Below are 27,896 nucleotides of genomic sequence, written 5' to 3' on the forward strand. Positions count from 1 at the left end.
CTGACGAAGGATACAGTAAAAGTTAAGTGTAATAGTGTTGTATTATAAATAAAGATTTATTAATCGCGAACTGATTGTAACGTAATACAGCAGAGCTGTTAGCAAATCGCATGGAATATTTAAATATATGCTTATATGGTTCGATTCCCACCCAGGACAGATATTCGTGTGCATGAACATGTTTGTCCTGAGTCTGGATGTAATTATCTATATAAGTATGTATTTACAAACGAAAAGTAGTATATGTAGTATATCAAGTGTCTGGTTTCGATAGTACGAGCTCTGTACAAGCTTAATTTGGGATCAGATGGCCGTGTGTGAAAAATGTCCCAGGATATTATTATTCGTTTGACGAAGTCGATTGAATATAATTAAAGAAACAATTTGTTTGATAACATTTATTTCTAAAGTAACTACAGTCTAAAATTACTATAACATTACGCAGATAATTCCTTCAACACTACAAACATTGATATTGTAACATTTTTACCAATAAAAATAATAATAATATTTTAATACAATTTAAATGACACGATATAGAAAAAAACAGTGACTTATTAACGTCTTTTGAATTGTTTTTTTTTAATTATTTATTCTTTTAAATAAGTTTTTTTTTCAATTTAAATACTATTTAAAAGAAAGATCAACAATTTATACTAATATTATAAATGCGAAAGTAATATTGTCTGTGTGTCACGCTTTCACGGCTAAAACACTGATCCGATTTTGATGAAATTCCGTATGAAGCAATCTTGAACCTCAAGGAAGGAGATAGGCTACTTTTTTTTACGAAATACCTAACCCCCTTCCCCTAACACGCGGGCAAATCAAGATGCGAAAACTGGTAAGAAATAAATATCAATATTATAAAAAATGTTATTAAATATTAATAGTCTATTGTCGGACTACTTTGAAACACATTTTGATTTCATAGACACTGATCTGTTTTAAAAGGTCGTATGTACAATGTCTTCTTTAGAGCATAAATATTAAAAAAAAATCTGATACCAATCAACTAAAATGGAAATTCTCAATTAATATTTATATTTTGTTTAAGCGTGTTCGCGTATAGCTTTTCTGTTACAGAATTATTTTTTAATTTAGCGTTTGATTTAGTATAGCTCCGAGCTTCCTTCTCATTTTTATCGATATTACACACATTTCAAGTCTTTTTTTATTCCGTCCAATTTATCGCGTTCAGACAGAAGCCGAGATGTCCCAGTGGTTAGAACGCGTGAATCTTAACCGATGATCGTGGGTTCAAACCCGGGCAAGCACCGCTGAATTTTCACTTTCTTAGTTTGTGTTTATAATTCATCTCGTGCTTGACGATGAAGGAAATCTGCATGTGTCTGATTTCATTGAAATTCTGCCCCATGTGTATTCTACCAACCCGCATTGGAGCAGCGTGGTGGAATAAGCTCCAAACCTTCTCCTTAAAAGGGAGAGGAGGCCTTAGCCCAGCAGTGGGACATTAACAGGCTGTTACTAGGCGTTCAGACAGACAAACGCAGCACAGTTTTTTTATAATATGTACTGATAAGCATTCTAACATAGTATATGGTCATACGAATAAGTAAGGAAAAATTATTATATTAAATGTAATATTTGATTACAACTTTGGATTTGTTAAACATTTATAACTTCGATTATATTTGTTTTATACGTAGAGTTTTTTATATAAGAGAAATCTACATTTTTTTTTTACTATTAATAGGCCAGCGTTTGACCGTTGACTTGCCTGATGTTAAGCATCGACACGGTGTAAGATGTAGCACGCTTGCCTATAAGAAACATTATATAATATTAATAAATAGTTTTTAGTTAACTAGTTTCGTGACGTAGTTACTCGGAAACAGTCCTGTCATCCCGCGGAGCTCACCTGGAAAATGAGAGATATGGGTTTTAATGATTATATATAAATACAGATAGTTTTTGCGGACGAGCATATGGGCCACCTGGTGGTAAGTGGTCACCAACGCCCATAGACATTGGCATTGTATGAAATGTTAACCATCGCTTACATCGTCAACGCGCCACCAACCTTGGGAACTAAGTTGTTATGTCCCTTGTGAATGTAATTACACTGGCTCACTCACCCTTCAAACCGGAACACAACAATAATAAGTACTGCTGTTTTGAGGTAGAATATCTGATGCGTGGGTGGTACCTACACTGACGAGCTTGCACAAAGCCCTACCACCAGTAAACCCATTCATTAATTACACCACTGGTAAGCGCCAATGATAGAAGGGACATAAAATCTTAGTTCCCATGGTTGGTGGCGCATTGGCTATGTAAGCGATGGTTGACATTTCTGACAATGCCAATGTCTAAGGGCGTTTGGTGACCACTTACCATCAGGTGGCCCATATGCTCGTCCGCCTTCCTATTCTATAAAAAAAACAGCAAATTTATATTACCTTGCCACCAGGCCGGATCCTGCGAGCGATCGGTGACGGCGATTATATCGTCTTTTTCAAAGCTAAGCTCATCAGCGTTTTGTGCTGTATAAGAATACAGAGCTATGACCTGCAAACATAAAAACTATTATATACTAAACAAAGTGGTCAGGTATATATATATATATCTATTTGTTTAGTAAAGCTCCCATTCGGCGTTATCTTTCCGAAATGTTCAATATTCATATATATATATATCAGCTAATTTACACAAAACTTTGAATAAGGGTCGACATTGAACATTTATATTAAAAAACAAATGTAGAAATCAAAATTTCTGTGTGCTTTAGGCTATAAGCCTTCGAGGTCGTACACAAAATATCTTGTTAAAATTTCATCACAATCGGATGAATGGTTTAGCAGCGTATTAAGGACGAACAGACATACATTTTTATTTATTGATAATACGTGGCTTTTGTGGCACACCAGATATTAATTTATTTACAATGTTCTTTTTAAACACCTAAACAATTTGAATTTAACAACTGATTGTGTTCACGGACAGTGCAAAGTATTTGAAATGACAAATAATAATAATAATATCCTGGGACATTATTCAAACACCCAATATCCCAAATATCCCAAACTAAGCAGAGCTCGTACTATGGAAACCAAACAACTGATATACTACATACACTTTTCTTTTGTAAATACATACTTATATAGATAATTACACCCAGACTCAGGACAAACAGACATGTTCATGCACACAAATGTCTGTCCTGGGTGGGAATCGAACCCACAACCTTCGGCGTGAAAGGCAAGTATCTACCAATCACGCCAACCGGCCATATGCGGTTCTGTTTAATATAGAACGGTCGAAGTTGGACTGGAATTGAATCGGGGACATTTCGTGATCGTTATATATTAGTAGAATTGGCACAGACTATAAACTTTAGTACCTTATCAATGACAGTTTCCGTTGGTACCGTGTCCATCTTGGACATAACTGGGGTCGTTCTTCCTGAAGTTCTGCCAGAGGACTGTAGCACCTGAAATTTAATGAAAAAAAAAAAACAATAAGAACAAATATAAGATGTCATGAGTTGGTATATTTATTGTTTAAATATAAAATAAATTAAAGTAATAATTACAAAAAAATAAATTACGCAACACTTGGTTGGTCTAGTGGCTTAATGTGAGGCCGCAGACCCGGAGGTCCTGGATTCAATTCCCAGGTCTGCCCAATAAAAAGTTATTGGGTTTTTCTGTCGGGAAATTATCAGTAGCAGCCCGGAGTCTGGAAGTTCGTGAAGCCGTTGGTTTTGCGCCTGAACTCTTTCTGGTCATGTCGGATTGCCGTCCCATTATGAGAGTTAGGGAATAGAGAGTGCACCTGTGTTTGCGCATACACTCGTGCACTATAATATCTCCTGCGCAGTTGGCTAATCTCTCTTGATATTGGCCGCCGTGGCCGAAATCGGTCTGGAGGACATTATTATTATAGTAAAACATTCAGAGTGTATATCTTGTATATATAAAAAAAAAAATGTCTGACTTACATATCTACGCACTGGGCAGTATCAAATCAAGCTAGGGGTTGCTTTAACACTGTAGGATAGCACTAAGGAAAGATTTTGAAAAATTAACCTCAAAGGTTTTTTTTTTTTTTCGAATTGTCTTGTTGCTGTTGGCCTAAGTGGTCTCGACAGCGTCACCAGGCGAAGGGCGAGTCTTTGAGATACTCAGGCGGATGTTAGGAGCCCACTAAAGGGCTCATAATATGCGTGTACTAAGGGAGCCTCCTGTGAGGCCGAACCTTGGCTTAGGACACCATCGACGTCAGGTAGGAGGACACCATGTTTCGTCAGAGCGCCACGGTAGCATGCGAAAGCGATCCCGTGGCGCTCTTCGTTAAGACGGAAAGGATACCGCTGGTTTTTTAGTGGGTATTCGACATACCCCCCCTGTTCCCGTGGGGGAAAAGCATAAGGCGTTTTTCCAGCGTTAAAAAAAAGGAGGACACCATGTGTGCAATCACGTCGTCAAACGCCTAAGCGCGGACTGGTTATAATAAGAGGGACCTCGACCTCGCCGACGGGGTCGATATAATCTTATCACCGGGGCGATAAGGACATCTTTAGGACGCCTACGGATCGAAAGGGAGTATCATGGTTATGGAAAATTATATTTAGCAATTCCGTATTATGATGTAAGCGAAGCCGAATATAAAACGGTAGTAGATATATATAAGAAATGTTGTTATTGTTTTTTTATATAGTAATTTATTTTTATTAATAATAGGTAGGTAGACTGACAAAAAGGCCGCTGGTGGTAAGTGTTCACCACCGACTATAGACAAAAAAAAATCATTAACTATCAATGACATCACCAAAGCGTCACCAACGCATGACCATATGATATGACCTTGGGCACTAATACGCTGGTACCGTGACCTGTAGTTACACTGGCTCACCATGTGATGAGCAGTACTTACCCAGACGTGCTTGCACAAAGCCCTACCACATGCTATACACATTACAAGAACAGATTCTATTCAGCCTTATTTTTAGTTGACGCTTAAAGGACACCAATAATTTTTTTTTATGAATCCAATTTCATACAAACCTTTACATAGCTAGCCGGGAACCACCCGCTCTGTCTGTTCCGGCCTTTGGCCTGCAGTTCACCCTCCCACCAGCCGCTGTCGGCCTTCTTCCGCACGATGAGGAGCTGGCCTTTCATCAGAGATAGCTGTTCAGAGCTGAAATATACAGCAAGGCGAATTTGAAAAAAATGCTTTAAAGGTATTTTTAGTTTAATCAATGTTTTTTTTTATAAATAAATTTCGTTCAATGATTGGAGAGAATTAATATAATAATTTGCATTGTTACAAAAATTTGTTCAATCCGGACTTGGTAGATTAATATGTCAAAATCGAAATAAAAATATTAATTTTTATATGAACAACAATCGCTCAGAGTAGAAAGATATATTTTTATATAACTTAGCTATTTTATAAATAATTAAGATTTTAATAGAATATTAGGAAGAGACACTATCGTTTCCGAATATGAGAAATATTCGGCTTCGACAATTTCATAAATAATTTTTAAAACCTTTTTCCGCAATTCCTGCCGAGGCCCCCTAGGCGGTTGCCTATACGGCCCTACAACTCTCCGGGCCTGTTACTCTATCAAAGTCAAAAATCTTTATTCAAAATAGAAGCGTTACACTTGCTTATTGATTATCATAAATCTACCACCGATTCGGAAAAAAGCACCTCAGACTTGAGAACCGGCGAAGGAAACTCAGCGTTTTTTATATCTCATCTCACGGTCCCACCTGGTGGCGGTGTAGTTGGCGAGCGCCTGCGCGACCTCGTGCTTGCGGCGCGCGGTGGCGGAGTCGCGGCCGGAGTCCCGGCGGGCGGCGGACGGCGGCCGGGCCGTCTCCGTGATGGAGGCCACCTCCGACGATATCGGCGTCGACGACTTCTGCTCCTGGGTCATGGAGGCAGAACGGTTGTGTAATCAGTCACGATCAGTATTTGTGTCCCACTGCTGGGCTGATGCCTAGATATGGGTCACCTGGTCGAACCTCTGGCTCGACATATGTTTGAAGCCAAAGAACAGACACGCATAACATACATATATATATATGTCAGAGATAATAAATTTAAGCGGATATACGAGATGAATTATAAACACAAATTAAGTACATGATGAATTCAGCGGTGCTTGCCCGAGTTTGAACGCGATCGTTGGTTAAGATTCACACGTTCTAACCACTAGGCCTTTTAACTTTGCGTTCATAATTCATCTAGTGCTTGACGGTGAAGGAAAACATCGTGAGGAAACCTGCATGTGTCTGATTTCATTGAAATTCTGCCACATATGTATTCTACGAACCCGTATTGAAGCAGCGTGGTGGAATAAGCTCCAAGCTTTCTCCTCAAAAGGGAGAGGAGGCCCTAGCCCAGCAGTGGGACATTCACAGGCTGTTACTGGATATACGACGTCACTTATTAGAATGGCAACACTACACAACATGACGTATGTCATGTAGCTAGGTCGGTTGTCAGACGTCAAGTGTGGAAATATAAGACGGGTGCCTATTTTATTATGCAGCCGACTGATGGAAATATTAAATATAATGGTGTATCTGTCAGTAGCGCGTGTGATCGTTTGCTGAGCGACTCCCTTGGTCTCTTGGTCTCTCGCTATCTGGACAGCGCCAGCGACTGATTTAATAAAATCAACATATTGGACGACATTGGCCGCCCTTAAAATGGCAATCCATTTGAATCCGCGACATATATATGTTATAATAATGCTTTAAAAAACTTAGTTAAATTTCAGTTAGATATGAGTTAAAAATGATTTCTAAGAAGTACCTCAACGACTTGCATGGGCTCGGGCTGCGGCGGCGGCGCGACCTCCTGGGGCTCCGCTGGCGGCTCGCGGGCCTCCGGTATGCTCGACATGGGCTCGGCGCTGGTCGTCGCGTCCTTGGTGACGTAGTTCGACGGGAATATACCAGTTCTGTTAACGATATAATTGGTTTAAACTGTATATTTTTTTACTTAGTAGTTATAATATTTCATTTGTTTTTGTTTATTTTTCTTTTACTATTTTAATTTTTTTTTTTATATGAATATAGCTAAAAAATTAAAATTAAAAATGCTTTATTCAACATTGAAGCATTACACTTGCTTATTGACGGTCAAACTGGAAACTTTTTCGGTTCGGAAACGAAACACCAAGCACTGAGAAGAACCGGCGAAAGAAACTCGGCAGGTTTTTTTATTTCTAAATACTAGCAACATTAACAAGTGTACATATATACACATTAATTTAATGTGTTAAATTTGTTCGTTACGGGATACCTAGTAAATGTGAAACATCGATATGAATTATTATGGGCGTAAAGGGGATATTAGATTCCCTATATCGTTTTCTGTACGACAAAGTTTGAGAAAAATTACCTGATAATCGATTGAGGAGTTAAGGCGTAACAAACAAACGAACAAATAAACTCGCTTTCGCATTTATAATATTCGGATAAAACCTATATATGATAGACAGTAAACGCGCCACGCACACACAAGGGACTCCTCCGTCGTGTGCGTGGCGCATAGATGACGTCACAAGCGTGACGTCGGCCGGTCGCGCGGGACTCACCGCGGCCCGACGCGTCCCGTCCACCAGTCGCCGTCCCGCCGCACCACCTCGATGCGCTCGCCGGCCTCGAACACCAGGTCGCCGGGCTCCGACGAGTTGTACGGGTACGCCGCGATGTAGAAGTCCCCCCCCTCTGGAAGGTGGGAAATTAGGGCAGTAGAGTAACGTAGCCCATAGCTGGGCATTATTTAAGCCCAGATGCAAAAAGAGGTGTAGCTGTGTCTTTGTCTATCTGTGGCATCGTAGCCAGTGATAGCCATCGTGATTGAAGAAAACCTGTTCCGCTGTTCGAAGATCATTTGGTTGATACTTGCCTTTAACGCCGAAGGTTGTGGGTTCGATTCTCACCCAGGACAGACATTTGTGTGCATGGACATGTCTGTTTGCCTTGAGTCTGGGTATAATTATTTATATAAGTATGTATTTACAAAAGTATATGTAGTATAACAGTTGTCTGGTTTCCATAGTACGAGCTCTGCTTAGTTTGGGATCAGATGGCCGTGTGTGAATAATGTCCCGGGATATTATTATACGATATTATGTCATTACCAGTAAATATGGCGACTTTTACATTTTCTTCACGATTGTTTATTAAAGTTATATCCTTAAGAATAACTTACCAACAGGCGGCATGGCTCCACCCAAGTCGTTTGTTATTTCCGCTTCCGGTACCTCAGCTATACCTACAAAAAAAACAAAAAATGTCATTACATTATTATGTCCATTTTAACTCGTCCATTTTTCAAGCTCGTATATTTGATAACTTTGATTGCCTCGTTGGTCTAGTAGCTTGATTTAAGGCCTCAGACCTGGAGGTCCTGGGTTCAATTCCCAGGTTGGGCCAATAAAAAAGTTATTGGGTTAAATTCTCAGTAGCAGCCCGGAGTCTGGAAGTTGGAAGTGTGTACACTCCCGTGCCTCGAAAAGTACGTCAAGCCGTTGGTCCTGCGCCTGAACTCTTTCCCGTCGTGTCGGATTGCCGTCCCATCGGATTATGAGAGTTAGGGAATAGAGAGTGCACCTGTGTTTGCGCACACACTCGTGCACTATAATATCTCCTGCGCGGTTGGCTAATCTCTCTTGAGATTGGCCGCCGTGGCCGAAATCGGTCTGGAGGACATTATATCTGATAACTTACCTTCGAGTTGCGTTTTCGTCTCTATCGGTTCAATCGCCTCCGCGTACATTTGTACCGCGTTTATATCTTCGACGTACGACTCTGGGAACCAGCCGGATTGGCCTAGAAGCGACAGCGATATATTTATTAATACAAATTGTTAATAACCCACCGCTGGGCAAAGATATATTTCCATTTATGAAGACTTTGTGTGGATTGTTGATACATGACAGGTAGTACAGTACAGTAACAGCCTGTTAATGTCCCGCTGCTGGGCTAAGGCCTCCTCTCCCTTTTGAGGAGAAAGTTTGGAGCTTATTCCACCACGCTGCTCCAATGCGGGTTGGTAGAATACAGATGTGTCAGAATATTAATGAAATTAGACACATGCAGGAAACCTGCATCACTTACGATGTTTTCCTTCACCGTCAAGCACGAGATGAATTATAAACACAAATCGAGCACATGAAAATTCAGTGGTGCTTGCCCGGGTTTGAACCCACGATCATCGGTTAAGATTCACGCGTTCTAACCACTAGGCCATCTCGGAACAGGTAGCCAGATTGACAAATGTAGATGGGAAGTGGTCACCATCGCTCATAGACATTAGCGATGTAAGAAATTATATAAATTATTAACCATCCTTTACATCGCCAATGCGCCACCGACCTTGGGAACTAAGACGTTATGTCCCTTGTGTCTGTAGTTACACTGGCTCACTAACACTCCGACCCGGAATACAACAATACTGCCGAAAATTCAGTTAAAAAAAAAATAGAATCTTTGATTTAGATTCAAGTCTTCTAGTCAATATGACATTTCGACTCTATTGACCCAAAACAATCTAACATATGGCTTTAACACATGACCGACATATAGAGCAAGCATTTCTAATACATCATTATTATTTTTTAGCGTTTTTTTTTTATTTAATGGCCACTGAACTGTATTTGAGAAGGATTACAATTCTATTACGTCATCCTCACCTCTCGCCATCCCCCACCGCCAGCCCGGCTCAGCATCACCCCTCGGAGCCGTCGCCTCGCTTACCTAACGATGATACAACCATAAATAATAGTTATTATTTTATTTATTCAGTACTAGAGCGACTTTACCCGCGTTATACGTCAGAGATCCATATATTTATTTATTTTTTTCAGCATTTTGCCGTCCACTGCTGGACGAAAGCCTCCCCCATAGAACGCCAACCATCCCGATCTTGGGCAGTCCGCATCCAACCCCTACCTGCCACCTTTTTTAAATCGCCGGCCCACCTTGCCACAGGGCGTCCTTCACTGCGTTTGCCTAAGCGTGGTCTCACTCTAACACGTGTCGGCTCCATCGGCCATCAATGCGCCATATACCTAAACGGCGCATTGATGGCGGAGCTTCAATTTTAATATAAAATAACACGTATAATAATAAAAATTAGTATATAATAAATGGACGAATTGTTGATAAGTGGTCACCACCGCCTATTGACATCAGAAGCTAACAGAATCTAAGATGGTATGTAACTGACACTCATTAAAACTGAAAAATTGTCGGCAGAAATTATGATTGGCTAACCCTATTACAAGGAACTATTTTTTTATTTATTAATCCTTTATTGCACTCAATTTAAAAACATATAAGTACGCAAAGGCGGCCACTTACCGTGATCTCTTCCAGGCAACCTCTGTAAAGAGTTTTTTTTTTGCCAGGAACATTAATCGGGCGTAGTGTGCGAACAACTTCATAATATTTAGGGATATATAAAACTCAGTTTAAAATTACAGATAGGTACAATTATTGTGGCAATATTTAGTTCCAGGTGGTACATTCTGAACTATTGCTCTAATACGAATTAACATACAAAGCTTCCACATTGTAAACGGTAAAACTCACCAAGTCCCCAGGCTGTAAGCTGAGCTCGTCCGCCGTTCGCGCGTTGAACTCGTACACGCAACGCCATTTAGGCGCAGTCGTGGACGTGGTAGGTGGTACCTCTTCGACGGCTGAAAGTTTAACACAATTCTATTAGGTGTATTACGGATGTACACGAAATTTGTAAAAAAAAACTATCTATGGCTTTTAATTGTAAATATTTTAGCAGATGATACGGTACTAACTGAGAGTTGGAGAGTGGTGACGTCACCATGATATTCGTTATTGTAAGTGCGTTAATGTGTGCATGAGATTCGTTATTGTAAGTGCGTTAATGTGTGCGTGAGATTCGTTATTGTAAGTGCGTTAATGTGTGCGTGAGATTCGTTATTGTAAGTGCGTTAATGTGTGCGTGAGATTCGTTATTGTAAGTGCGTTAATGTGTGCGTGAGATTCGTTATTGTAAGTGCGTTAATGTGTGCGTGAGATTCGTTATTGTAAGTGCGTTAATGTGTGCGTGAGATTCGTTATTGTAAATGCGTTAATGTGTGCGTGAGATTCGTTATTGTAAGTGCGTTAATGTGTGCGTGAGGTTCGTTATTGTAAATGCGTTAATGTGTGCATGAGATTCGTTATTGTAAGTGCGTTAATGTGTGCGTGAGATTCGTTATTGTAAGTGCGTTAATGTGTGCGTGAGATTCGTTATTGTAAATGCGTTAATGTGTGCGTGAGATTCGTTATTGTAAGTGCGTTAATGTGTGCGTGAGGTTCGTTATTGTAAATGCGTTAATGTGTGCATGAGATTCGTTATTGTAAGTGCGTTAATGTGTGCGTGAGATTCGTTATTGTAAGTGCGTTAATGTGTGCGTGAGATTCGTTATTGTAAGTGCGTTAATGTGTGCGTGAGATTCGTTATTGTAAGTGCGTTAATTTGTGCGTGAGATTCGTTATTGTAAGTGCGTTAATGTGTGCCGGAGATTCGTTATTGTAAGTGCGTTAATGTGTGCATGAGATTCGTTATTGTAAGTGCGTTAATGTGTGCATGAGATTCGTTATTGTAAGTGCGTTAATGAGTGCGTGAGATTCGTTATTGTAAGTGCGTTAATGTGTGCGTGAGATCGGTACACGAGCTCACGTGTTTACACAACAATTCTCGTGAGTACATCGTGAGCGAAACTGCACGTGTCGGGGTAAACTGGGACATAAAATATTCGTTCCCGAGGTTAGTGGCGCATTGGCGATGGAACGGCTGGTTAATATTTACTATGCCGGTGACCACTTACCATCAGGTGGTACTATAAACAAATGTACTTTGTGTGCTCTGTATACCCATTTGCTTACCATTAGTAGTGGGTGCGTCTCCCCACGCGCTTTCAGCGGGCGTCGGCTCGCCCCAAGCTTCGTTCGACGTACCCCAGTCTGCATCTGAAATATTATTAAAGTGAAAACTTCTTCAGGCGCGTTGCGTTGGTTTATCGTAGGGGATAGACTCGTGGCTTCGCGTTTCCGACATGCTAATATTAATATAATGAAATCGTTTTCGGATAATAATGATTGAAATTTATGTAAATACTAAACAATATATACAAATAATATAAGTGTGTTTTAACTATTATTAATTTAAATTAAGCTGTAATAATATTTTGTATCGAGTTTGCGACATACAGTGTGTTTTTATGAATAAAAAGCTATATAATAAATAGCCGAGATGGCCCAGTGGTAAGAACGCGTGAATCTTAACCGATAATCGTGGGTTCAAACCCGGGCAAACACCACTGAATTTTCATGTGCTTAATTTGTGTTTATAATTTATCTCGTGCTTGACGGTGAAGGAAAACATCGTTAGGAAACCTGTATGTGTCTAATTTCACTGAAATTCAGCCAAATGTGTATTCCACCAACCCGCATTGGAGCAGCGTGGTGGAATAAGCTCCAAACCTTCTCCTCAAAAAGAGGAAAGGAGGCCTTTAGCCCAGCAGTGGGACATTCACGGAGTACTTGCCAGTGAGGATCAGCCCGGGTAAAGGGGCAACCCCGAGGCCCGTACCCGGACAACAATCAGTCAGGGAGAACCAGCTCTCTGTTACAATGTGATCTTCAAAACTAAGATTGTCAAGCGTATGTGATCAGCTCACCAGTTCCCCAGGCCGTGTCTGCGGGCGCGGTGTTCCGGTTCTGGACGTACTCGTCTCGCTTCTGCTCGTACAGCTTCCAGACCGTCTCACACTTCTCGCTCAGCTGGGTCACCGTCGCGGTGAGCTCGGAGAGCTGGGTATTGTTGCTCTCCAAGTCCGCTTTCTTGCTTTCGACGATCGCTTTAGCTGCATCGACCTTTGAATGACCTTGCCTTATATTAATCAGTCAAAATATATCCTTAACAGTGCTTATAATAATTAAATTATTTTACACACATCATACTAATATTATAAATGCGAAACTGTATTTTTTTATATTATAAGTAGTCAGACGGCCAAATGGCCCACCTTTTTTTTTTATATTCGCCGGGATGGCAAATGACTCTACTCCACCTGATGGTAAGAGGTAGTAGAGTCCAAACGCGACGACGGCCAGTACAGACGGGAAAAACGTTCTGCACTAGCCGCCTTCGCCTTGCCGGCCCGCAAGATGCCTCTTCACGCCTCGTTTGAAGGAACCCGGGTTGTAAAAGGAGGGGAGCGGAAGTGCGACAAAGAAAGGAGTTGCCAAATTTCTTTGTTCGCGATGGAATTGATGTCACAGTTAGGCGGTGACATCGAGAACCAGCTCGCGTGGACTTAAGAAGGAAGGGGGAAGCAGGAATTAGAGAGAATAATTCCTCAGAGCACTCGCCGTGATACAGTCGATAGAAAGCGCTCAGTGCTGCTATCTCACGACGCAATTGTAAAGGTTCAAGGCTGTTTGTGACCTTTACGTCGCCAATAATGCGTACGGCACGTCGCTGCAACCGGTCCAAGGCCTCAAGTAGGTACTTAGCGGAGTCAACCTGTGTTTTGTGCAGCAGTTGTTGTGGCGTGAAAAAACGCCGCACCTTGTTCAGAACTCCGAGTTTCCGTGAAGCTGTTTTTATAACAGCCTAGATGTAATCCCTTGGACTAAGGTCGCAGCGAACGTCAATCCCCAGCATGGCGATTTTGCTTTGTATCACCAGCGGAGTACCACAGAGGGAGGGAATGCTGACTTTTTCACTGTGAGAGCGCATACCTGTGTTTTCTTGGCATTAAACTCAACAAGATTATCAGAGCCCCATTTGGCGATGAGCTCTAATATCCTATCGAGTTCAATGACAAGATCCTTTCGCCTCTCCTCAATTTCCGCCCGCCCAGCCACTGCGCGTCCGTGGTATCCACCATGCATAGCAATGTATGTTCCCAAGAGAGAGCATATCATTGATATGCAAAAGAAAGAGTGTGGGAGATAGCACAGATCCCTGAGGGACCCCAGCATTCACTACATAGAATTGTGAAGCGCAACCATCAACTAAAACACGAAGGCTACGCTTGTGTAGGAAGCTGGCAATCCAGGTGCATAGCTGAGCAGGCAGACCATATGCCGGCAGCATGGAGAGAAGACTTCTGTGCCAGACCCTGTCGAAAGCCTTGGAGATATCGAGGCTGACAGTCAACGATTCTCCATGCTTGTCGATAGCTTCACCCCAGAGGTGTGTTACGTACGCTAGAAGATCACCTGTGGACCGTTTTAGTCGAAACCCATACTGACGATCATTAATTAGACAGTGATCTTCTAGGTAATGGATCAGTTGGTTGTTTAAAATCCGTTCCATCACCTTACAAAGTACTGAGGTGATAGCTATTGGCCGATAATTTGCCGGGTCAGACCGATCCCCTTTTTTGGGAACCGCTTGCACATTAGCTCTTCTCCAAGCCTCCGGGCACACATCCCGAAGAGAGAGAAAGTTGGAACAGGCGCGTTAACACAGGAGACAGCTCCGTTGCGCACTTCTTCAGCACTATGGCTGGTATTCCATCGAGACCGCTAGTTTTCCGTACATCAAGTGATTGCAGCTCCGCACGCACATCACGTTGCCTGATTTTGATGTCAGGCATCGTATAGCCACATGAAGGTATTGTAGGTGGCAGCGCACTACAATCATCGATGACGAAATTATCGGCAAAGAGTTTAGCCAGGAGATCAGCTTGCTCTTGCAGACTGTGAGCTAGCGATCCGTCCGGATTTCTGAGCGGTGGCAGCAAAGGTTGGCAGATATTGTTTTGCACAGACTTGGTCAGACGCCAGAAGCTACGGGAGCCCCTAGGATGCGAAACAAGGTCATGACCAATCTGTACAATGCGCTGTGCATCCGCTCTCATGTATGCCTTTCTACAGGACTTGGAATTTTTATTGTAGTTTGCTTTCAGTGAGTCAATGTTAGATGCCCCGCTAATGCAGCCGTTGATCCACTTGCGATATGCCGCCTGCTTAGATGATACAGCATCGGCACCTTCACGAGTGAACCAACGGTTACGCGTACCTCTACTGACGAGATCTGAGCTAGGAATGTAGTATTCCATTCCCAACATGATCTCGTCAGTAACAGCAGCGGCACTAGCTGTCGGGTCATTCCCACTGAAGCAACGTTCCTTCCAAGGGACCGACGCATAGTAATCGCGCATACCGTCCCAATCTGCCGACTTATAGTGCCAAACGCGACGTTTGCATACCGCTAGTGGCGGCAGCTTGGCCTGTGGCACTCTGGTAGATATAAGGCTGTGATCCGAAGAGCCAAGAGGAGCCTGAACCACAACCTGATATTCCACCGGGTGAGAAGTCGAGAAATTGAAGAGCCGGTTGGCGTGGTTGGTGGATGCTTGCCTTTCACGCCGAAGGTTGTGGGTTCGATTATCACTCAGGACAGATATTTGTGGGCGTGAACACGTCTGTTAGTCCCGAGTCTCGGTGTATTTATCTATATAAGTATGTATTTACAAAAGAAAAGTCGTATATGTAGCATATCAGTTGTCTGGTTTCCATAGCACGAGCTCTGTACAAACTTATTTGGGATCAGATGGCCGTGTGTGAATAATGTTCCTGGATATTATTATTATATTATATATGCACTTTTGAATCATCGATTAATTTTACTTTGAGCTGATTGGTCACCTATTGCGTCATCAGTCATCATCAACCAATCAGAAATCGGAATAAACTAAAATATCTTAACTTTCATTGGTCGAACATAGCGTCATCACTTACCATCGACCAATTACAATTCAGAACAACGTTAATTATTATATCAAAGCTTCACGTTAATACTGACCTTATCACGTAGCTGTTTGAGGGTGACTTCCATCATATTGAGCTTCCCGTCCTCACTTCCCCCATCGGATGCCTTCGTCTGTGATTTAAATACATAAATATATTATTTTTTTTATATATAATAACGATACGATATTTGATCTGCAACTGAAGGTCAATCGCGCTTTATGAAACACGGGCTTTATGAATTATTTAGAAATTAATTTAAAGAAATTAAAATGACTGTCGCTTCTGAATATATACTTAACTAACTATTTAACCCGGCTGTCCAAGAGTGGAATAAGGGTCTACGCAGGCCATCATCACGACAGCATGCGCAAACGATCTCGTGGCGCTCCTCGTTAAGACGAAAATAATACCGCTGGTTTTTTAGTGGGTATTCCGATGTTCGGAGCGCACTTGGACACTGATAGCGAATCTTACACACACATTAACGCACTTACAATAACGAATCTCACGCACACATTAACGCACTTACAATAATGAATCTCACACACACATTAACGCACTTACAATAACGAATCTCACGCACACATTAACGCACTTACAATAACGAATCTCACACACACATTAACGCACTTACAATAACGAATCTCACGCACACATTAACGCACTTACAATAGCGGATCTCACGCACACATTAACGCACTTACAATAATGAATCTCACACACACATTAACGCACTTACAATAATGAATCTCACACACACATTAACGCACTTACAATAATGAATCTCACGCACACATTAACGCACTTACAATAACGAATCTCACGCACACATTAACGCACTTACAATAGCGGATCTCACGCACACATTAACGCACTTACAATAACGAATCTCACGCACACATTAACGCACTTACAATAACGGATATAACGCACACATTAACGCACTTACAATAGCGGATCTCACGCACACATTAACGCACTTACAATAACGAATCTCACGCACACATTAACGCACTTACAATAACGGATCTCACGCACACATTAACGCACTTACAATAACGAATCTCACGCACACATTAACGCACTTACAATAGCGGATCTCACGCACAAATTAACACACTTACAATAACGAATCTCACGCACACATTAACGCACTTACAATAACGGATCTCACGCACACATTAACGCACTTACGATAGCGGATCTCACGCACACATTAACGCACTTACAATAACGAATCTCACGCACACATTAACGCACTTACAATAACGAATCTCACGCACACATTAACGCACTTACAATAACGAATCTCACGCACACATTAACGCACTTACAATAACGGATCTCACGCACACATTAACGCACTTACAATAGCGGATCTCACGCACACATTAACGCACTTACAATAACGAATCTCACGCACACATTAACGCACTTACAATAACGGATCTCACGCACACATTAACGCACTTACAATAGCGGATCTCACGCACACATTAACGCACTTACAATAACGAATCTCACGGTGACGTCATCACGCTCGAACTCTCAGTACCGAGCGCTAAAATGTTCACACATCAAAACGATAGATGAGCTTCACATACTTACTTTGCTATCGAGTTCGGCTTTTTCTTTATTCAACGATATTTGTTTGGCGTTAAGTTCTTTCACTTTCGACTTGAGCTGCTGCATCTCGGCCATGCTGGCGTCTCTGTCGGACCTGGAAATTAAGACATTTTAGACATTATTTTGATATAAAGTGAGTTTGATCTTGAATATATATAAATATCAATAATTTTTTTTATTTTTTTTTTATAGAATAGGAAGGTGGACGAGCATATGGGCCACCTGATGGTAAGTGGTCACCAAACGCCCTTAGACATTGGCATTGTAAGAAATGTCAACCATCGCTTATAGCCAATGCGCCACCAACCTTGGGAACTAAGATTTTATGTCCCTTGTGCCTGTAATTACACTGGCTCACTCACCCTTCAAACCGGAACACAACAATATCAATTAATAAATAAATAAATTTAAATATTGTACCCGCAACCCTTCCCCTTGATCTCTGTACTTTCGCTTAAGACATTACATGCAATTTGAATTGAGAGCCTAACGCATCTTTTATATTTCTACATCTTCAAAACTCTTCACCATCATTCCATCATCTTGGGTTATTTAAAGCCTCACTGCTGCCGCTTTAATGAGCTTTAGGGGAAACTATTCCTATTATCTAGAAAAAAATGTCCGGATGTACAAATTGGTCCAGACAATTATTCTACTACAGTATAACAGTCATTCATGAGTGAGCCAGTGGATTTTCAGCCACTTGCGGACTGTTAAATTGTCATCACCGGCCAGACATTGGCGCTAATATTAAGCAACCCTTTACATAGCCAATGTGCCACGAAATTTGGGAACTGAGATGTTATGTCCCTTGTGCATGTAATTACACTGGCTCACTCACCCTTAAAACCGGAACATAGCTACTACACCGGACTAAGTAATAGTCCTTGGTGACACATTCACGATATAAGATATAGTCGATATACAGACCTCATGGAATCAATGGTACACTTGGCTGCCGCTACAGCTGTCCTCGTATCCCGGATGTCCTTCGCCAGATTACCAGCTCTCAGAGTGACGGAGTTCAGTTCTGCGGTGATAGCTTGTGAACGAGCCTTCAATGATAAGACCTTGCTCTGCTCCTCAGTCCTGAGTGTCTCTAACTCCCTTGTTCTAGAAATTAAGAACAGTTATTGAAATTAAAGATTTAGGCTTTACCTATAAATGTCGTTTTTAAGTGCGGAGCGGGGGGGGGGGCGTCTATTGGTATTGTTGTTTTTTTTACAATACTCAAATAATATTTGAATGACAATAATACTGAGAATTTCTCGGCAGTTAAACTAAATATCTTTAAATGGATCCGGGGTTCGAACCCAGTACCACGGGATCTGCGCTAAGCTAGCCAATACACCGAAAATATTATCAATCAGCCAATGGTATAGTGCAGTATTGAACAGAAAGAGAGATATCAGTTCAAGAACAAAAAAACGTTTATAAGTAACGCTGTTTAATACAAAACTCGCTAGTGGGCATCTGTCCCACTGGTGGGCTAAGACATCCCCTCTATTTGTGCTTGAAGCTTATCACCTCGCTCAACGTTCAACTCCCACGATATTTTCCATCACAATCAACAACATATCCAATAATTGGCACTGTACACCATCTCCACTATCATTTAGAATTGTTTTATTTTTATAGTATAAGTAGGCGGACGAGATGGCCTCGCGCTTTCGTATGCACTAGCGAGGAGTGGGGGGGGGATGGTTGGGGGCGTTATTACCTTTGCCCCCTGAGGAGAGCTCCGCCGAGCCACGAACGGAGCAAAGCACGGGAGATGTCACGGATGCGTTATATCAACACGATCCCGCAGCCTCTCCGATCCGTGCCGAGGACGGCCATCGCAGTGGTTTTAGTAAGAATCCCACATAACCCAGTTCCCCCCCCCCCGTGGGAAGTGGGTACCTTTCTGAAGGTTTCCACTGCGTGAAAAAAAAAGGTAGGCGGACGAGCAAATGGGCCACCTTAGTAGTAAGTGATTACCAACACCCATAGACATTGGTGTTGTATCAAATGTTAAACATCGCTTACATCGCCAATCCGCCGCCAACCTTAAATACATACGTCTTACCGTTTCTTCTCCCACTCCAATTGACACTGTCGCTCCATTTCTTTCCTGGCGGCTTCGCGTTTTTCCTTTCAAAAATACAGTACCATTATTTATCGTTTCGAGTCGGTTAAAAAACTTGCTTTTGACTATTAAGTCAGTTTAATTCTAAGCGATATATTTAAAGTCATCAAGACATACCTGCTCTTCCTTCTGCTTCCGAAGCATCTCTTCCTGTTCCTTCTTCTGCGCTTCGAGACGCAACTTCTCTTTCTTCTCCGCTTCTTCCCTCTCTTTGCGTTCCCGCTCCGCCTTGATTAATTATAATTAAAAATATTTTAGGGCTCTATTTTATAGAAAGTCAGTCTGGACGGTGCTGACAACATGCCATTAGGTGGTAATAATTAAGAATGAAAAGCTACTAATGGCTACCACTTAGGAAAATAAACTATATAAAATTACTTCACGAAACCATAATGTATGTGGTATACCATAGAGTATTTACGTCTCGACCAATGATATAGATTTAAGGTCAACATTGTTTAATTATATTTTCTCCTGCCATTGAAATCCACTATAAGCCGCATATATCATCTTAAAAATCTAGTAAAAACCGGTTAAAACTAGATAACAAAACATGCTAGGGTGCTCTTGGATACTCTAAATAAATATATAAAACTCAAAATAAATATCACCTCAGCTTCCTGGAAACGCATGAAAAACGATAAATAAAAATTATGGCTATATGGCGGATATGGTGCGCCATATTCAATTTCCAATAAGATATGCATTACGTATAAGACTTAAACATAAATAATCAATTCAAAATGGCGTTTAAATACAAAAATATCATGAACTCTTGATAATAGCACTCATTGTTTACCTTCTCTTTCATTTGTATGTCAGCGAGCTGCGACCGTCTCCTCTCCAGCTCCGCTTGACCTCTAGCTAAGTTTTCCTTTCGTCTCTCCTCGTAAGACTTCACACTGCTTAAGCTGGATACGGAATCACGCCTGAAATTTGTTTTATGTTAGCGTATTGTTTTACAATTATGCACCAATAGATGGCGCTTATCAACTACCACGCAGATTATGGTTATGGGATGCCTAGTGGACGGTTCAGAGACATCTCAGATTATAAAAAGTTATTTATTTACAGAAGATAACTTATCAAATGCATGCTTATATCTTGAAGAGATTCCTTCTAGAAAACTCGAAAAGGACAAAATATATAGACAAATAAATAATTGATAGACAAAATATCGTACCATAGCTTGGTGGTAGAGCTTTGTGCAAGCCCGTCATGGTATATATCACTAATGTATCAGATATTCTAACGTTAAGTAGCAATACTTAGTATTGCTTTGGGTTTGAAGGGTGAGTGAGCCAGTGGAAAGCCGGTAAAGTTGCTCCACGCCTGAACTCTTGGGGTTGATAATAAAAATTTCATGATAGGAAATCGCAACAACTTTTTTTATATACTCCTTACCTAAAAGTGGGGGGGATCAAGTCTGGCGGCAGCTTGGCCGGTGGTTGCTCGCCTTGTGTGGCGCGTTCACACAAGTACATCGCGAGCACAAACTCTTCGCATCCTAAAAAAAATTGAGAATAATTAAGGAGTTACCTTGATAACAGACAAAATTATATCTTGATTTTTGATCCATGGGTATCCACTTGCATAATGCATATATGTACCTACAGGCACAAGGGACATAACATCTTAGTCCCCAAGGTTGGTGGCACGTTGGTGGTTTAAGGGATGGTTAATATTTCTTACAAAGCCAAGTCTGTAGGCAGGGGTAACCGCTAATCAGGTGGCCCTAACCTTTTTTTTTTAACGCTGGAAAAACGCGTTACGCGTTTCCCCCACGGGAACAGTGTGTGTGTGTGTGGGGGGGGGGGGTTTATGTGGGGCTCACCGGTGTCCAAGGCGCTGAGTGCGCCCTGAACATCGGAATACCCACTAAAAAACCAGCGGTATCCTTTCCGTCTTAACGTGGAGCGGCACGAGATCGTTTTCGCGTGCTACCGTGACGAGGTGGCCCTAACCTAATCTAACCTACCTACACTACAAAAATGTTTTTTTTATATGCTGTTCAATTTGCGTGCTAAAAGCTAAATTGTCGTTGAACGTCACCAAATACATCCGCATTATATATAAATAAGTAATATATACATACTGTATATAGTCTGCCATCTCTTACTATACATAAACGGATCTTAGTATGAATATATTTTTTTTTTTTATTATATCTGGAAAACAAACAGTACACGCCACATATACTACATAACAAATTAACTCGATCACACACCAATCAAGTTTCCACTCAAAACTAATTCATGTATGACAGTAAACAAGCAATTCTGTAAATTACAAATAATAATTTTTAAGATTCAAACAGTTAACAACAGCATTTTGGCATAAAAATCCAATTCCAACTAAAGGAGGAGAAAAGACAAATAAACAGTTTTGACTTTGAAATGACGCGATACCATTGGTCGAGATCTTGAATATAATAATAATAATAATAATAATATCCCGGAACATTATTCACACACGGCCATCTGATCTCCAACAAAGCAGAGCTCGTACTATGGAAACCAGACAACTGATATACTACATATACCACTTTTCTTTTGTAAATACATACTTATATAGATAAATACACCCAGACTCGGGACGAACAGACATGTCCATGCACACAAATATCTGTCCTGGGCGGGAATCGAACCCACCTGCGGCGTGAAAGGCAAGCATCCACCAACCACGCCAACCGGCTCGTCACTAATCACACGTCACATAATCAATAGTATTCACTATGGATTCGCGAAAAAATTAAGTTTTGAATGTCGAAAGCTAGTCATATCATAACATACCCAATTTTCCGTCCGAGTCCAAGTCAGCGAGAGCCCATATTTGAGCCAATGTCTGCTGGGGCAGTCTCGACTGCAGCATGATGGACCGTGCTTGGGCACCGGACACGGAACCGGTTTTCGCACGATCCGTTGCGTTGAACAGTTGAGTGTATCTGAAAGTAAATACATCTTTAATGCTAAATACCATATAATTCATTCATTATCATTTTTTAAATTCTATATAAAGATTGTGATAACTGGCAATAAACATGTAGGCACATTAATATAGATATTTATTTTATTTTTTATTTATATCGAACAATTAATGTCAAACAATATAAATAAAGGTCCTCCAGACAGATTTCGGTCACGGCGGCAATCTCAAGAGAGATTAGCCAACTGCGCAGGAGATATTATAGTGCACATGTGTGTGCGCGAACACAGATGCACTCTCTATTCCCTAACTCTCATAATCCGATGGGACGGCAATCCGACACGACCAGAACGAGTTCAGGCGCGGGACCAACGGCTTTGCGAGGCACGGGAGTACACACTTCCAACCTCCAGAGCCCGGGCTGCTATTGAGAATTTTTTAACATTTTTTAATTTTTTTTCTGAATCAAATAAATAGATATATAAATATTAAAGTATATAATAAGGAAGGGATGGGGTACGAAGGAATTAAGTCAGGTTGTTATATTAAACATTTAAGTAATAATTAAAGAAACACCAAAGGTCTGTGGATATATGTGGATATGGATGAATAAAAAAAGGGGACACTTGCTTGGAAGGAACTTCTCTGCACTACATATTATGTAATAAATAACAGACACAATTATATAATTAAAAGCGTTTCAAAGCAATTAAGTAACAGTATGTTAATGTCCCACTGCTGGGCTAAGGCCTCCTCTCCCTTTTGAGGAGAAGGTTTAGAGCTTATTCCACCACGCTGCTCCAATGCGAGTTGGTAGAATACATATATGGCATAATTTCAATGAAATTAGACACATTCAGGTTTCCTCACGATGTTTTCCTTCACTGTCAAGCACGAGATGGATTATAATCACAAATTAAGCACATGAAAATTCAGTGTTGCTTGCCCGGGTTTGTATCCACGATCATCGGTTAAGATTCACGAGTGCTAACCACTGGGCCCATCACGGCTACAAAGCAATTAAACGAAAAATCAATTAAATTTTTTTCGGGATCAGACAAGTGTAGAGCTGAAAAACATCATTTTTTTTTTTAATTTTGAGAAGCCCTTACTGCAATAATTAGTTACATATAAATTCCAAATATATTATAATAAACTTAAGTTACAAAAAATAACTCACTTGAGTTTTTGAGGCTGTGGTATACTCCACTCAGCTGCTGGCGGTGGGGTAACCACTCCCATCGGGACTTCAGTGGGACTGGTGGCTAGAGACCCTGGAATGAGATTATTTATTCAATAATTAAAACATAGGAAAAGCAAAAACCTTGAAAAAAAAATTATAACTCATCTATGTATGTCTGTTTTTAGTTTTAGCTGTTAGTTTAGTTTTATAATTTAGTTCTTTAATTATAATTTTTAACTTGTAAAATGTTTTTAATTAATTTTTTATTATGTTTTTAATTAATTTGACGAGCCGGTTGGCGGGGTTAATGGATGCTTGCCTTTCACGCCGAAGGTTGTGGGTTCGATTCCCATCCAGGACAGATATTTGTGTGCATGAACATGTCTGTTTGTCCTGAGTCTGGGTGTAATTATCTATATAAGTATGAATTTACAAAAGAAAAATAGTATACGTAGCATATCAGTTGTCTGGTTTCCATAGTACAAACTCTGTACAAGCTTAATTTGTGAAAAATGTCCTAGGATAATATTATTATTATTATATTTAAGCTATTTGAATTTTTACTTTACTGTGAACACACCTTTTTCTGCAGTTGTACTTGATGACTCACTACTTTTTAACGCAAATAGACCATAGTTATATAATATGGACGATATGGTTTCCTATAATCGAGGGAACACGCAGACATATAACCATATTTAACTCAAAATTGCACTGAAATAAAACATAGTAGAAATTAATTAAAGCAACACTTGTATCTACCTGGTTTTGAGAACGAATCACTCTTGACAGCCGTGATCGGGGTCGACGTTACCGGTTGGCCGGACATCGAACCCGCTGCACTTGTCACAGCCGGCATTGGCGGACTACTCATGGAAGCAACTGTTGTGCCACTGGGTATTTGTGGTTGGGAGCTGGGCACTAATGGGGTTGGTCCAACGAGTGGTGGATTTTGACCCAAGCCAACTAATGGTTGGCTTTGATTCAACGGTTGTGCTGACGTATTCATGATCGGAGGTTGAGATGGCATTGTATTTATCAATGATTGATTAGATATCAACGATTGAGACATCAAAGGTTGGCTTGAATTTAATTGAGGTTGAGATGTGTTAATTAATTGATTCATCGGTTGAGTAGAACCAGTCATAGGCGCTCCTGGTACTAATGGTTGAGTTCCTCCAATCAACGGTTGAGTTGAACCACTTAATGATTGAGTTGGAGCCACCAATGGTTGAGTTGCGCCCATTAGAGTTTGAGTGCCACCCATCAACGGTTGAGTATTAACTAAAGGTTGAGTTGAAACCAAGGGTTGATTAATCAATGACTGGCTATTAGACATCATTGGTTGTGATGGTACGGGGGGTTTAACCCCAGATATAAGATCAGGTACAGCAGTAGGCTTCGATGGGATCGGTGGTTGGTTAAAGTCACCCAGTAGAGATTGATTAGACTGTGGGGGTAAACCGCTTATTAGAGGTTGGGAAAGATTTGGCATTGGTGGAATTGGGGGTTTCGGTGGGGGGAATTGTTGTTTTGAACCTGTAACATAATAAAGAGAAAATTAGTGACAAACGTAACAGCCCGTATAATTCCCACTGCTGGGCAAATGTAGTACTGCCTACTTGAAGACGACTGTGCAGCTTATTACATAATACATTAAGAATATACAGATACGATAAGACCATACATTTTCCAAAATTTTTTCTATGATAAATTCCATTGGCAAAATTAAATAAAAGTATAAGTCTTAGTTACTTATAAACATTGTCTAATACGTGATTAGTCAAATATAGCTGTCTTCTTCTTTTGGATGTCACATCAATGATGTAAGAAAGAGATGAATCAGTGTTTAACAATACCCGCTAAATCACATTTGTTTTTAAGGCTGAAGTAATTGATAATTACCAGTGGGGCTTAACGATGCAAGCAGCGATGGGGGCAGTACCTTCGGTATTTCGATTCCATGTAATTTTAAATTTATTATCTGAAAAAAATATTTTTTCAATTAAATTCTGCGAATAATGTCTTTCAATTGTTGCAACAGGGCACAGATTATATCACCGATGTCATGTAGGCTGGCGATAAAGGAGATCAGTGCGGTCAAGATTACAGAAGCCTGTCAATGTTCCACTAGACAAAGACAAATCTTTTCTTAAAGAGAAGCTTTGTAGTTTATTCTACCATGCTAATCCAATGCGGGTTGGTGGTTACATATGTGGCAGAATTTCAACACCCCAATTTTACTGGTGGTAGAGCTTTGTGCAAGCTCGTCTGGGTAGGTACCACCCACTCATCCGATATTCTACCGCAAAACAGCAATACTTGGTATTGTTGTGTTCCGGTTTGAAGGGTGAGTGAGCCAGTGTAATTACAGGCACAAGGGACATAACATCTTAGTTTCCAAGGTTGGTGGCGCATTGGTGATGTAAGCGATGGTTAACATTTCTTACAATGCCAATGTCTATGGCGTTGGTGACCACTTACCATCAGGTGGCCCATATGCTTCCGTCCGTCTTCCTATTCTATAAAAAAAATCCTTCCAGTGAGCAAGAGATGAATTATAAACACTAATCATCTATTATCTAGAAGGCCTATTGAGGGGGGGGGGGGGTATATAGGACTATATCATAATTCCATCACCTTAGCTATAATTAAACTTAAAAAAATAAATGAACTAACCTTGCAAGCAATGGAAAATTCCTTTAGATCCAATTTTCCATCAGCATTTGTATCTGCGAGTGACCAGATTTGACCGAGCACCGGGGGTGGAAGTTGAGACTAGAAGAGATCAAGAAGACATTGTAAAAATTAACATCCCGTGAATGTCCCACTGTTGAGTTAAGGCTTCCTCTCTCTTGAAGAGAAGTTTTGTTGCTTATTCTAATACATTGCTTTAATATGCAGATCTGGATTAGGCCTACGCCTACGAGGCACCGGCTTTGGGGCCCCATCAGCCAAGGAACAGCCAAATATAATATAATTTTACTCGAATTGCTTCCAAATGGAGGTAGCGTTGTTTGCATTGCATACAAATTATAATTATCGTCAACACTATTGAATATGTAAAAAAACCTTACAATAAGCAAACAAAACTTTAAAAATAATGGTTTTTGTATTACTTATACAATAACCGTTAATTATATCATTCACTCAGCAAGATTATGTATTAAACTGTAATTGTCAATTGTTTTAATTGTTATGTAATCACACGGAAGTGAACACTAGAAGTGTACACTCCTGTGCCTCGGAAAGCATGAAAAGCCGTTGGTTGTGTGTCTGAACTATTTTTGGTTGTGTAATGCCATCAGATTATAAGTTACGGAATTAGTTGACTAATCTCTTTTGAGATTGGCCTCCGTGGGCGAAATCATTCTGGAGGACTATTATTATTTTAATATTGTGACACTCTGATTCAAAAGTTCATAAGAGCTTACTAGGATAGTATATATATAACTCCACCTTTGCTTATATGTATAAGTTGCAAATATTTGCAATAAAGATAGATAGATAAAAATCATGACTCATGAAATACAATTTTATTTCCAAATTTGTTTCTATTTAATTACTACATTATAATGAAACATATATTCAAACACAATGGTAATAACACGGTTTGTGTTATTACCATTTATAAAAATTGTATGATTACTCTGTGATTTTAATATTTTATGAAATCAAGACATTAATAGTTAAAAGGATATAAGTACCTGTAACATGAATCTTTTGGCCTGTTCTCCTGTCAAGGTGCCATTGATGGGTCCAAGGTTACGGAAGTGCTCTGCGAACTTGGCATGTTCATGTGCCTGAATTACCCATGGGTCAGCCATGGTTCCCTGAGTAATAATTTTAATCGATAAAATTTTATTATTATTTTATGAAAAATATAACACATACATATCATATATTATATATATTTTTGAACTTTAGAATTATTTAAGCTATTACACGGTGATGGAAATCAAGATAAATTTATTTGTTATAGGATTTACGTTATCTTTTTAGAAAGTTTTGAATTTTGATTTTTTTAACGAACGATATTATGTTTAATATTAAGAGATTGACAATTATATATTTTTTATGATATAAATATACTCACGTAATATTTAAGACTTTATATAAACAAGATACCAACGCCCCTTCACAATATAAAATGTAGTTAGAAATACTTCTACTTCTAGTTGCCTGTATTGATCCAAATCAACTGTCAAAATTTCAGTTCAGAAATCGTTGAACATAAACATAA

At 40.3% G+C, this 27,896-nt stretch overlaps 1 protein-coding gene across 1 annotated transcript; it reads right to left on the reverse strand.

Annotated features, from left to right (window-relative positions):
- Positions 1-387: 387 nt before the first annotated feature.
- LOC126779884 (intersectin-1) lies at positions 388-27,842 on the reverse strand. Its single transcript, XM_050504029.1, has 27 exons — positions 27,750-27,842; positions 27,361-27,486; positions 26,333-26,431; positions 25,559-25,637; positions 24,416-25,192; positions 23,651-23,744; positions 22,338-22,489; positions 20,950-21,052; positions 20,345-20,474; positions 19,663-19,773; positions 19,486-19,550; positions 18,348-18,530; positions 17,400-17,511; positions 15,844-15,921; positions 12,704-12,899; positions 11,910-11,993; positions 10,590-10,699; positions 9,689-9,752; positions 8,724-8,825; positions 8,206-8,268; positions 7,586-7,718; positions 6,799-6,946; positions 5,748-5,905; positions 5,031-5,166; positions 3,365-3,454; positions 2,424-2,532; positions 388-1,882 (listed from the first exon to the last, which is right to left on the reverse strand). The coding sequence occupies exons 2-27, from the start codon at positions 27,478-27,480 to the stop codon at positions 1,821-1,823; spliced, it is 3,558 nt and encodes a 1,185-aa protein (XP_050359986.1). The 5' UTR covers positions 27,481-27,486; positions 27,750-27,842; the 3' UTR covers positions 388-1,820.
- Between the last annotated feature and the right edge of the window lie 54 nt (positions 27,843-27,896).

This window comes from Nymphalis io, chromosome 30, assembly GCF_905147045.1.
Source record: "Nymphalis io chromosome 30, ilAglIoxx1.1, whole genome shotgun sequence".
Classification (NCBI taxonomy): domain Eukaryota; kingdom Metazoa; phylum Arthropoda; class Insecta; order Lepidoptera; family Nymphalidae; genus Nymphalis; species Nymphalis io.